Here is a 13921-nt window from a genome sequence, read left to right as displayed (position 1 = left end):
CCAAGATACTAACTGTAAGAGTTGAGTTGTGAGTAGATTTCATTCTTCTAGTGTTACTGTTTTCACACTCAACTTGGCACTTCAGTACCCCGGTAGGAACATTTGAGGGGCTTGCTTCATAGGCCTGCAAGATGGCTTATAGCACGAACGTGTCAGTGTCTGAACAGGACAACTTTTGATGGGTTTTCCATACAGCTTTTATTAATTAGAGGAAAAAGTCATAGAGGATTCTGCAGTTTTTTTCTTACTGACATTGTCTCCTGCTTTCTCATCCTCTCCTACCTTGCCAAACCTAGACAATCTGTGTCACAAAGCCCCTTTTCTCAAGGTGTTAACAGAGCATCAACACTGCCTTGTTCTCAGCCCCATGGTTTACTTAACAATGACAGAAAATCATCCTTTTGAAGTTTGTTCTAACTTCAGAAGTTTTTTGGTTTTTCTTTGCATTCCTCTTCTTTCAAGGGTTGGAGTTTTGGTATTTTATTGTTTTATTTATTTATTTTTAATATCACAGTGCTCCATTGCTTACTGAGTTTGGATTTAATTAGTGTTAGAACATTGCATAGCTAGTTTCTTTTCTTTCCATCTTTTATTGAAGGGTAAGTTACGTTAATAGATAGCTGTGGATTATTTGAAATTCTGGGGTTTTATTACCTTTTAAAATATGTGGTAGGATCATATAATCATTTTTTGCACTAATATTTTTCTGCCCTTTTTTTTCTTTCTCTCTCTGTAATAGAATTGGAAGAGTAGGAAAGCCTTGGGGGGAAAAAAGAAGAGATTATTTTGAGAACTGGGATAATAATTTTACTCTGTTCAGGTTAGAAATGAGGTCTAACATCTGGAGCAGGGAACTGAAAATCAAATATATTCTAGACTCAATTCTGACTGTGGCTTTCCTTGTGACCTTGACAAACAAGCCTTTCTGTGGTCTGATTTCTTCTTCTCTGTTACCAGGAAGAAACATTAATATTTGCAAAGCATTTTGAAATTCATGATATGAAGATGTATAGAACTACAGGGTTTTTTCATTATTTGTTGGAAGGTATATAGATTTTCTAAGTATTGTTCTGCTTTGCTGGGCAAGAGTACAGATGGAGTGTTTTTGGGAGACATAACTTGATTTAAGAATCATTTTGGTCAAAAAATAATTACGTAGATTGATGATCTAGAATAAATCTGTTAGGTGTTAACTTTTGTAGTACTTATCCTTTGTGAATTTTCAGTAAAGAATAACTCCTAACAATTGGAGCAGTGAGGTTATTGATATATGAAGTAAACAGTGGTTGATTCAGTCTGCTGTTTCACTCAGCATTTATAGAAAGTACAAGATGTACATCACATGAGTGATGAATTCTGGGCATCTAAGTTTTGAAAAACTGAGACAAGGTTTTTGCAAGAGTTTGTCATATGCCTTAAGGAAATTTAATGAATATGATGGTGCTTTACATGCTTCACATGAGACTTGGCCAGAGCTTTTCCCTCTGATTAGAATTTCATTGCATTCTTCCCTCAGGCAGAAGTCATTATGTACTGTGATTTACCATTGATAACATTAATTTGCTGGTTTTAACATCCCTTAATACAATGTTCTAGATGCTAAAAGGTAAAACCTGAGAAAAATATGTCATACATTTTAGAAATCTTCAAAGTTTTAGAAAAAAATATTTTCTGAACTTTAAAAAGTAATTTATCCTTTGATTAGTATAAGGGCAAGTCACTACTCCCTTTGCTGTGCTCTGCTTCAGAATTGACACTGAGGAGCGCTCAGCAGTTCTAAGGCTTTAGATGACTCTTAACAGTATTTAGTTTTCAACACAATTTGTCTGTGAGCATTATCACGTGTAAATGCAACCATAATTTTTAATAGTGGTAGCTAGGTTTGGAGCTCTGAAAAATTCAAATGGTGGTGGAAAAGATGTGTCTATACTCATATGGTTATATTACCATGAATCTTCAGTTATTGTTAAACCTGAACCTGAATTAAAAAAAGACTTCTGAAAGCCCTGACAATAATTGGGGTTGCTGGAATAACTAGCAGCAGTAGTAGTGATACACAGATAGATATATTAATTGTGCCAGAAAATGGTCTTAAATAATGCAATGGAGGAAACAGTTTGTTTTGGCCAATAAACAACACTTCAAATCAACAGAAAAAGCTCTTATTCCTCAGCCTGTCTTCTCATACCAGGTGTGTATGTGTGTCTTCTTTCCCAGAACCCCCTTGAATCTACCATATGTTGAGTTCTAATGTGAGGGTTTCCCCAGCTGGTATGTAGGAATACAATTTTCAAATCGATAACCTATCGATTTCTTTTTTAGGAGTAGAGAAGGAACGTTTCCTATTATAACGACATACCTACGATATGTTACAACTATCCCTTTGCTGTACTTCATGAGCTAAGGATATATGTAATTATTCAGAAGTGCTGTACTTGAGTGATTTGTAAATTCCTTTTCTATGCTTGATAGTAGTAAACTTTCTGTAAGTAAATCTGTGATAATGACTTGGAATTTGTGTAATCAAGAGGAGGAATGACATGGTAATGGGTCCATATTAGGTATTGCACAACAAGTTATGGTTTCTAATGCTATATATAAACACACACATATTATTGCACAGAGTGTTTGTTTTCTTACTTCAGGGGATATTTTAGAATGGGTTAATTCTGGTCTGCTGCAGACGGAGATTAATTTCTTCGCGATAAATTATAACTTCACAGGGTCTAAATTCTTCCATTTTAAAATACAGGAGTTACAGGGCTATTTAAGTTAAGGGACAGAAGACTTCATTTTCTGGATCTGAGGAAATGTAGTACAAAGGCACTAAGAAAGGAAACAATGCAGAGCTAAGAGAAGGATTGACACACAGCAGAGAGGTAAAGTCTCCAGGCAAAGTGTTTCTGTGTATAGGCATCAAGGGTGGATGGAGAAGTGAATGTGAATGAAATATGAGAAGAATTTTGGCTAGAAATACAGAGTAAAATCAGAAGGAGGAGGAAAAAAGTTAATAGATAATGATTTTAAATCTTCCAAGGGGCAAGAATAGTGCCAGGAAAGGTATGAGTAAAGGATTTAGAGTAGTAGGACACACAAGTATAGGATAGTGGAAACCCAAGGAATTATTTTGAAGGTACGTTACAAAAAAACCCTAAACAAAGTCCCACCCTACCCCAAACAACCCCCAAACCAGCAGTAACCTTAAACAATTGCCTTATGGAGATACCCTTTCAACTGTTTTATTTGCACTCAAAAGGGTTGATCTTTGTTAGCAACTATAGTTTGCACTGCATCGTATCTGGCAGCATGTGTTGCAACAGTCCTCCCTTTCCCCCCATGCTTAAAATTACTGCATGGATAGGTGTTGAAACTTGGTGAGTTAGAATGCTGACCTGTACATTAATCAGTTACTCTGGATGACAGCTTGGATTTAGAGTTGGACGACTGTGAAATTACCAAATGTATGTAAATCTCCTCGCCTCTTGCTGTGTGTAGGAATACCTTTCTGTCCTCATCTTTACCTCTCTCCAGCAAGTTCCTTGGATCATAGACTGATGCATAGCTTCCATTTTAAATTTCATTGGGTTTCTCATCTACACGCCTAACTCATGCTGGTTTCTGGGTCATATAAGCAAAGAAAGACTTTAATCAAAAAGGAGTTAACAGGCAGATAAGATAAAGAAGAGCTGAGGAGTGAAAGAAAGTTGGGGTTCTTTCAGCTGTGTCCTGTCATAGTGTTTCTGTTGCCCAGGTTTCAAAGGAATTGGAGGAAAATGGCTGCATTTTTGCAATAGCATCTGATGCTGATGGAATCAGTTCTGTGTAATAATGAGTCTTTTTTTGTGCAGTAATGTGTAGGTGGGATTATGTGGAAGTGTAAAACAAACTGAAAATAGGAATCCAGAAAAAAACCAGGTATTTTGTAATGCACTATTTAAATATTGCAGACTATTTACTTATGCATAAATGAATACAAGTAATGAATTTATTAGAAACACTTTGTTCTATTATTTGCCCAAAACATTGTGGGATATGTATAAAGAGTATTGAATTTGTATTTTTGTTGTGTGTGACTGGATGTATCAGGGAAAAGTGAGTGTACTCTTTATGACTTATCAAAGGAAGGCTTGATCTACTGAAGCTTGCAGAGGTGGCTAACTGATATCAAAGGTTTCTGCAACACTGCCTACAAGTTGCCAAAAGGTCAGTATGAAAATATGTCACTGCCTGATTACATAGCAAAGAACAGTGATGATCACCGGGATTAATTAAATCCTGTTCTCCTAACACTATCAAGCACTTCTTCAGGTAGTCCACAGGAAACTGTTCCAGTTGCAGTAACTTTAAATTGTTGTTAATGAAAATGCATTTCTTTATGTTGTTTGAACATGCTTTGTTTAAAGTATTACAAGAAGAGTAAATATAGTGGGTGAAATAGTCTATTCAGTGCAGTTGAAGTTAAGCTGGTAAGAAGAATCTAAATTATTTAAAATGTCTCCAATAAATACATCATCGCCACTGTACCGTGAAGAAAGCTTTAATCATTATAAGCACTTAGGAAGGTGTATCAGTGAAAAATTGATTAGATCATTTTTAGAGAAAGCTTTGTGGATTGGGGCTTGTGTAGCATATAAAGAAGGTTACCAGCCCAATATTCGCCTCATGGTTTATTATGTGTTTTGTAAAAATCCGTTTTCTCTTTACAAAGAAGAGAACTTATCATGGTTTCTCTTGACTGTTAGGTTTCACAACATGCTGTTCCACAGATGTGTAGTAAAAGGGTTTACCTGCTGTACAGGTGTAATGTGAATTAGGTGCCTCTTTTTTCCCTGTAATGATTACGTAGAGGAAGGACAACAATTTAACCTAATGGAATACTACTCCTCAAATGAAGACTTTGGAAGAATTTTAACCAAAGTAGATTTCAGATAAAGTGAAAATCACGTTTTCATTAACAAAATCCAATGTGCAATGTACAAAATGTCCAAAATCTTCCAGCTGTCTTAAGCTTAATGTGTTCAATATTGTAATACTGTAGTATAACAACTGACGTTTAGGTTGAGAAGGTATTTTTGTGGATAAGGACATGATTTCACATCTTGGAAGATACATCATTAGGTATAGTTCATTAAAAGGGAAAGATATGAATCACAAAGGCTTGACTCTGGATATACATCTTGGTGCTTAGAACTGTGGTACTAAGAAATATTAGTCCCCTTCTACTAGTCAAATAATAAGAGAAATCATCAATTTACTTTCTGTTACAGCAAAATATGGTACTCTCTACAGAGTGAATATTTTTGTTATTTTTAAAAATCCAGTGATTCTGTGTGATGAAAGAGTGTAAATATTAATGATGCAGTATTAGAAAGACCCTTAAGGCATGTACTTGATTCTTAATGGTACGTGTTTCAAGAAGTGTTCTTAGGTACTAGCATAGATGTTAATGGGTCAATATGCTCCATGTTCAGAACATGAATTCTACAGTTACCTCAGTGAGAGTGTGTCCAGGGAAGGGCAATGAAGCTGGTGAAGGGTCTGGAGCACAAGCCTTCTGAGGAACAGCTGAGGGAACGGGAGTTGTTTAACCTGGAGAGGAGGAGGCTGGGGGGGGCGTGGGGGTGGGTGGTGGTGGTGGGAAACCTTGTTGCTCTCTACAGCTGCCTGACAGGAGACTGTAGACGGGAGGGGGTTGGTCTGTTCTCCCAGATAAGAAGCAACAGGACAAAAGGAAACACCCTCAGGTTGCGCCAGGGGAAGGCTTCATTGGATATGAGGAAAACTTCATTCACTGAAAGGGTGGTCAAGCCTTGGAACAGGCTGCCCAGGGAGGTGGTGGAAGTACCATCCTTGGAAGCGTTTAAAAAGTTCATAGATGAGGTGCTTAGGGACATGGTTTAGTGGTGGACTGGATAGTCCTGGGTTAATGGTTGGACTTGGTCTGAAAGTTTTTTTCCAACCTAAATGATTCTATGAGTCTGTGATTCTACTTAGAAGAAAAATGTTCATATTTCAAAATGTGCTTAAGTATGTGTCTAACTTTTAAAATGCATAGGTTGAGAAGCTTCTTGTATTCTGCTAAATTTTCCTGGATTGCAAAATGGGAACAATTAAAATTTTTTAATTATTATTTTTTAGCTCAAAATAGTTATTCTTTTTTTCCATTCAGAAATAGCAAGTGTTTGAAAAAAATTCTTTCAGCAGAGTATGTCTCTCCTAGGTAATTTTCTCATATTACAAATGTATCTCTCATTTAGTTATACCAATTAAAGTTGCTGAAACATTTTTCTTCCAATTCATTGCTATAAAGCTTGCAGCTTTTAATAAACGTTATTTTAATTGCTTACCTCCAGGCTGTATCATTGTTAGAATAAATAATAATAATAATAGTAATGCTGGTATTGATGATATTAGTAGTATCAAAGATTTGTGATAGAGTTCTGTTCCCTGAAATATTCTGATTTCTAATACTAATCTTTGATTGAAGAATATGTATCAGACTAATTCTACTGCATACAGAAAATAATTTCTTCTAGTTCAAAGACTGCAATATTTATCTATGGCAGCATCAATTGTATTTTACATGGTGATCCAAAAACTTCGATTTTTCATTTACTTTTAAAAGTATCAAAAGATGTTTCCAAAATTATTGCGATGCATGAAAGTATCACTGTATTTTAGTAGACAGTAGCATGTCCCTTTTCTGTCTGTCCCTAGAGACTTCTTCAACAGAATGACATTTAGTTTTGCTTTAGAGAGAATATTTCAGTCATTTTTTTGTCTTGCAAGCAGGAAGCTATATAACTGTCAGCTACAAGTCAGTCAAATGGGAAATGAAGAAAAAAAATGTTAAAAACCATCACCACCACCACTAAGAACAAAAAATCCTCAAGATTACTTATCAAAGCAAAAGATATTTTTTTTTCTTGGCTCATTTTAGGGAATATGAGTGGAACTTGTTTTCAAAACGTACCTGCTGTTGTTGCCTGATATGATACTTCCAAATATTTCCAGCCTTCAGTGCCTAGAAGTCTGTCTTCCTCTATTGTTTGGCAAGCAGTAATATTGTTGAGCCCGATGTTTCTCCGTTACATTTCAGTCAGAAGTGTATGTTTTTAAACGCTTTGAAACTTGTAAAACATTCTGATATTTCTAATACCGGTCTGTATTTTTAAAGTAATTTACAGTAGTTCTGTTAAAATGTGGTGGAAACTGATCAAAGATTACTGACAGGCAGAAATTCTGTGCCTCATTTAAACTTAATTTATTTTGAGTCTTTTCATATATTATTATCATTCCATCATAGAATGCATTTTATTTCTTGATGTATTTTATTCTTTGTTACTTCAATGCTGACAAACAATTATTTTCTTCCAAACCACTGGAAGCCTTGCTGTCTAATAGCAAAACCAGTAAACCTCTAAATTTTTGGTTTAACAGCCCTTTCTAATCAGTGTAGCAACATGGCTTGACTATGAAAAGATTTTGTGTTTAAATGAAGAGAAAAACCAGCACTGGTTGCTTTTGTTACGAATCTAATTAAGAAAAGTTAATATTACAGTGGACCATCTATGCACCTTTCCAGTATACAAAAGTATCTTAGTTGCTTTTCTGTTGCTGTTCATTGTGACTGATCAAGGACTCTCTGAATGAGACATACTGCTTCAGATAAGGTTAAGTCTTTTACAGAATATGTGTATATGTATGTATATACATGTTTTTTTGAAAAAGGAAAATTCAGATCATATTTTGGGTAAGAACTATCATTAAAGACAGCTGCATAAAATTACAGTTTCTATGTTGATTTTTTTTTTCTCCTGTCTTGCATTAGGAGGCAATGTTGTGAATACACAGCATATTGATGTTGACACTGAAAGGAAACCAAGCATTTTTAATATGTCTTGGATGCCTTCTTTCCATTATGTATCTTATGTTTTTCAAGAGGAAGAGGAGTGGACTAGAAATGATGGGTAGAAATAGCAGATAAAGAATGCTATCTAGCACACAGAAAACTAGTTATTAGAAAAGCATTCAGTCTCTTGTGTTCAATTTTTCTATGATTAAACACCCTCCTTGTTTAAAAGGGGTGATGAAACTAGCTGTAGCAAACCAGAAGGCCAGGCTATGAATTTACCTTTTCTTTTTTTATATATCTGTTCACCTGAAAGACAACACTCTCAGTTTTACCATTTAACAGAGTCATTTGGCTGTAACACCAAGTTCTTTAAAAGTTTTTTCCTTTTGAGACTGTATGTTTTAGCCAGTCAGGTTTACGTGGCAAGGCGTGGGTAGTGTCGGGGGGCTGCAGCAGTGGCTTCCATGAGAAGGGATCAGGAGCTGGCCCACATGTCAGACAGAGCCGGGTCCAGCTGACTTCGGAATGAACCTGCTGCTGCCCAAAGCTGAACCCATCAGTGACTCTGGTGGCCCCTCTGGGATAACATATTTCAGAAAGGGTAAAAAGCACAGTGCAGCAGCTGTGAGAGAGAGGAGTGAGGAGAACGTGAGAGAAACATCCCTGCAGACACCAGAGTCAGGAGTGGAATTGAGCCTGGGAAAAAGGGGGTTGAGGGAAGCTGGCTTTAATTTTGTTCTTATTTTGCACTATCCTAATCTGTTATTAATTGGCAATAAATTAATTTCCTCAGGTTAAATCTGTGATGGTAATTGGTCAGTGATCACCCTGTGCTTGTCTCAGCCTGTGAGCTTTTTCATCTTATTTCTCCTCCTGTCCTGCTGAGGAGGGAGAAAGAGAGCAGATTGGTGGGCACCTTGCAGTCAGCCAAAGTTAACCCACCACAATAGTTTATGTGCTCTAGGCATATTGATTTACTTATTGCAATCTCCTAATACTAGGTATTTTTGAGCATTAGGGACAGTAACTTTAGTCTGAAAATTGTCTCAGCATCTAAAGTATGCCAAGTGAACACTCCTCTGCATTTTCAATGACCATAATTAAGAGTTTATTCAAATAAGTCTAAAATATTTCACTCATACGCATAATTTGTAAAGAAAACCAATGCAAACATTCTTGGGGGGGACTAAAATCAAGGACTAAAGCTGATGAGGGAAGTTCCTCATGAGATTTCAGGGTCTGCATTGCGCAGGTCAGATTATACATTTGTAACCCACCTTTCTAGACCTTAAACGTAATATTACCCTCTCCTGCTTGTGTCTTCCTCTTTGTAGAAAAACCTTGGCAAAACTATAACTTGATACGGTACTCATATGCATTTTGTTTTGAAGAGTTAGAAGCTAGGACTGTACACCTGCAAAGACTTTTGAGTCAGACAGGTACTGCGTGAGTTATTTTGAAAAGAAACTTGTGATGCCACAGAAGGTTTGTGCAGTCTCTGGATTCAACATGGTATTGCACTATAAAAACCGGCTAACAAAGCTAAAATAAATGCAATAGTTTCTTCTTGGTCTTAACCTGTAGGAGTTAATCAAACAATGGAGTGTCCGTGAATACTTTTGTGGAATCCTAGTGTGTCACATTTGTTCAGATAGTGTCTTCTCTTGAAAGATCCTTACCCCCTGAAGAAGTGAGGGGAGAATGGAAATTTTTGATCAAAGTAGAGCTGGTTTTCACATGTGGGATTTTTTTTTTTGACTTTCTTTACTGTAAACTGTGGCATGTTCTATTACTTACCATTTATAAATTCCTGTCTTCTCTTGAAGTGCACTTGTATGAAAGACATGGTGACGATATCTATGGACATCTTTGTGAGGAAGTTTCAACCAGACAGATACCAGCTGTGGAAACAGGGGAAGGATTTGTACACCATTGATCATACAAAACCAACTCCTGAATCAACACCTGAATTAAAGACCTGGCTACAGAGAAGAAGGAAAGCAAAGAAGTTTCCCCAGTGGTATTTCTGTTTTGTTATTTTTCATTTAATTGTCTTCACTGATGCCAGTTTTGTTTTTGTTTCTTTTGCCATTTTCTCTGATGTGTTATTTTAATTCATTTACTTCAGATGAAGTTTTTTTTTTCTTTTTTTCTGTGTTAAAACGAACTTGGGGACAATCAAGTCTTTTTTTTTTTTTCAGAATGACCATGAAAAATTAATTTAACTTAGAGTTATGTGGATAGCTGAAGTTAATGAGTATGGAGAGCATCAAAATGCATTCCAGTGTGGTATTTAGAATCTTTCTTTAGTAGAGATTATTCCATGGAAATTTTCAAGTTGTGAGTGGTTACTGTTGTTTCTAGTGTCATCTGAAACCAGAATACAGGAGAGAAGTCTCTTAAGAGTTGAGGCAAAGGTTAAAATGGAAAGTTATCATAAAGCTGTGGCAGAATCCCAACAGCTGTGTGAAATCTCTAGCAATAGCCTTAGCCCTTACTACTATCTAACTCCAAGGAGCTGTCACTGCCTATTTGGCACACTCTTGCAGTACTGCAGTTGTGTGCATACTCTCTGTGTCTACCACAGGTCAATCACAGATCATAACTTAGTATGCTAAGGAAGGTCTAAATCTCAGTTGTTGGTGCTGACACCACCAAGAAAACCAGGAGAAATAAGTTTCTCAGCTTGTCACTGAAGCTATCGCAGCTTTGACATATTAAAGCAGTTTCATAGCTGGATCTATTTACTTGTGCGCATCATGTTTCTTGTTTGCATTGCACAAACATAACACTGATGCTTTCCTGTCTTACTTAACAGGATCTTTATGGATTTTCTTCTTCATTATCCAATAATGATCTACTTATTTTCTAGCCTACGGTGGGCAATTTTATTCGTATCTATTTCCTGCAGAGTGCAGTTTGCAGGGTTACAGATAATATTGAATTTTTTAAGACCTTCTTCCTTCTTCAAATTATTTTACAATATAGTTACTTTCTTAACTTGCTCTTAAACTGAATTTCCTCATTTTCTATATAAGTTAATGTATTTCTTGAGGAAAACAATAGGAAAGTCAACCTGTAAAGAAAAGGACCAACTGTCGCTGTAGTGGAAAGTTATAGCTGAGAAGTACCACACTGGGTTTGTTCTGGGTAAGAACATTCTTGGGGTAGAACAGTTCTTGAAGACAACTAGGGAAGCAGCTGGGCTGCCGGTTTGGTAGTATATGTATAACATTAACGGAGGCACAGAGAGAGAGAGAAATTCTGGTGTTTAGCTGTTTGAATGCCGTTTTGCCTTGTAGTGTTTTGCTGTATGCATTGTCCAGTGTAACTGCAAGTTCACATTTGGACCAGCAGTGATTCATTTGGTAGTACCCGTACGGGTAGCCAGTTTTAACTAAAAGCAAAGACATTGCAATTACTGTGTTGAAAGTTTTATCGTAGGAACATGTGGGCTGATTTCATGCACTTAGCTAAGCTCATAAACAGAGTTCCAATGCTGTTTAATTCTTGAGTTGGCTTTGGTTCAGGCATTGTAACAATGTGTGCGTCAAAAAAAGGACAAAATGTTTATTCACTTCGTTTCTAGTGTAACGTGTCAATTGAAATTGTCATAATTTTGATCATGGGAATAATACAGGTTTCAGCAGAGTGAACATAGAAATACCATATATGGAAATCTTCATGAATATGGTAACAGGGAAAGCTTAAAACTGACATTTACGGCTGAAATACTTTGCTATGATAGAACACCTAATGACTCTACGTAAACAGTAATAATACTTGCTGTTATATTACAGTGTGAACTGATGGATGTCTCGTAGTCTGGCAAATTTTCTGGAAATTACTATTTTATGGAAAGGGTGTTGAAAGATTGGGGGACATAGTGTAAAATGTAAGTGGAGGCAAAATGTTTTCTGGAGATGTCTGTAGCCTAAGATGCAAAACCTTTTTAAAACTCCTGGTTCACCTGCCATAGTGGGGCTTTTATCCCTAGTGTGTTATGAGCTTTGAAACTTGTGTGATGAAGCACATAAAAATCTCCTTGCATGTCACATAGTTGAATTTGAAACTGGACTAATCTCTAGTTACTTTTATCCCAAGCACATAAATAAAAAACTGGTTTATGACAGATGATGCCATTTCTTCTGCTTTGGCCTTTCCCTTCTACTTCTGAGGGTGAAAAAACTTATGGTGAAGCTTTGATTTCAGCTTTGTTTTTTACTCAGCATTATGAAATGTATTGCTTGATTTTGTAGCCATTCCAAATATTTGGTGATCAGAATTTTTTCTTCTTTCAGATGCTTTTTATTTGTGTAAAATGCACATAAAACTTACAAGATAATCAAACAGACCTGATTTTACAAGGGTATTCAGACTAGTGTTTTAGTTGCATTGGGGTTTTGGAAATCCCGCCTGATCTTAGTGCAACTGAGAATGTTTTGTCTTCATGACTTTTGTAACAGTTACTCTCTTTCAGGTTCAAAAGAATGATTCATTAAAGGGCTGGCTTGGATGATGGTTAAGTAATAGTTACTTAAGGTTATTTTACAGTTTAATAACTTTTCTGTAGAACGGTGATAAAAGATTAGAAGGTTAAATCCAATCAATTGTTAATCTATCACTTAATAAATTGTAAACACTATCTCAACACAAAAAGATGAAAAATTGTCATTTTTTTACCACTTTAAGCAGGTGAAAGGGACATATATATTGGTAGACGTTTTATCTTATCCAAGACAGACATTCTTCTCTGACAGCAATATCTCTTATGGCAGCTTCCAGCATACCAGATCTCGATCTAAAAAGCTTAAAACTCCAGAGGACAAGAGAGTATCTGCTGTGGTAGCTGGTGCAGAAATCATAGTGACTGAAGCAACTACTGATGGTTCCAAGGTCAGTGAAGAACCTGGGAAAAAAGTGAGACTGGTAAACACAGGATTGCCTTCTGGGGAAGAAGAAAACAGCAGCAGAATGCAGCTGGATCAACATTTATTGGATAATGTCAAGGTTGCAGGTGAGATAAGGACTGGTTATGTTTCACATGTAAGTTGTTGGCTGTTGATACTCTAATACCACAAATCAGTTGATGTTGAAACATAGTATTAGCCTAAGTAGCGTACTAAAATGCTTACGTATAAAGTTATGCAGAGAGATTGATATTCATTGATAAGATTGATATTCAGTAAGAATGAGAAAATGCCCAAATTAATATTCTGAGCCAAGAGTAATATCACCTAAACTGTTTTAATGTAGTGATTTTTAAAGGGGAAAAAAAGGATGAGGTTTTGTAAATTGTATTTCTTCAATAGATTGATGTGTTTTACAGCAATTTTTTTTTTTGATGCAGAAATGATACAGAATCTCTTAATACTTATGCAAACAGTATGGAATATATATGCTTTTGGATGCTACATGTATTTACGTGAAAAATGTGGCATTTTACAAGTGATCTATACTTGTGCATAAAAATGCTGTATTTTGAGACTCCGGATTTCTTGTCACTTCCAATTGAGCTGTCGGGCTGTCTGACAGTGCAGGTAACAAAGGCCTTGCCAAGAGAAAGATGTTCCCCGCACCCCCCCCCGATATTTTATACTAATGTACTTGGTCTATTCTGGACTTTAGTTCTTCTGGTTCACATTTCATTGTAGTTCAGGTGTAGTTTCATATTCCTGTTCAGAAAGGCAAACTGCAATTTTAGCTTTGAAGCCTGTGAGCAGTCCCAATTGGTTTCATATTGATTCTGACAATTTCCTAGCTAACTGTGATTGTGGATATTAATGGTTATGTTTGTGGTTATTTGGAGGTGGCAAATGCTAGAATTGTTCCACATAAAGATAACAAAGTGAGTATTCTGGTACGGAAGCTTAGAACTTCCTGCATACAAATCAGTTGGTGCTCTATCAAAGCCTTTCCTAGTATGTTCTAATGACTTTTTTTTTTTTGTTACAAGATGCTATTCTTTTACAGCTTCTTCCAACTTTTAATAAAAGTTTGGAGTGTTCATGACCACTGAGAAACTAGGAGTTAGTTAGCAGCCATCTTGTGTTTATTGACAAGAAA

General features: G+C 36.2%; 1 protein-coding gene across 4 annotated transcripts in view; it reads left to right on the top strand.

Moving 5' to 3' along the window:
- KDM4C (lysine demethylase 4C) overlaps nt 1-13921 on the top strand; it is a 304693-nt gene that overhangs the window by 145341 nt on the left and 145431 nt on the right. For all 4 annotated transcript variants that reach the window (XM_055790391.1, XM_055790390.1, XM_055790392.1 and 1 more), the window contains exons 9-10: nt 9682-9875; nt 12634-12872. In XM_055790391.1, coding sequence (XP_055646366.1) covers nt 9682-9875; nt 12634-12872 — 433 coding nt within the window. The remainder of the gene's footprint in view (nt 1-9681; nt 9876-12633; nt 12873-13921) is intronic.

The sequence above is a fragment of the Falco peregrinus genome, chromosome Z (genome assembly GCF_023634155.1).
Source record: "Falco peregrinus isolate bFalPer1 chromosome Z, bFalPer1.pri, whole genome shotgun sequence".
In the NCBI taxonomy this organism is placed as follows: Eukaryota; Metazoa; Chordata; class Aves; order Falconiformes; family Falconidae; genus Falco; species Falco peregrinus.
Note: the sequence above shows the minus strand (reverse complement) of the source record. Positions and strands in the feature narration are given on the sequence as shown.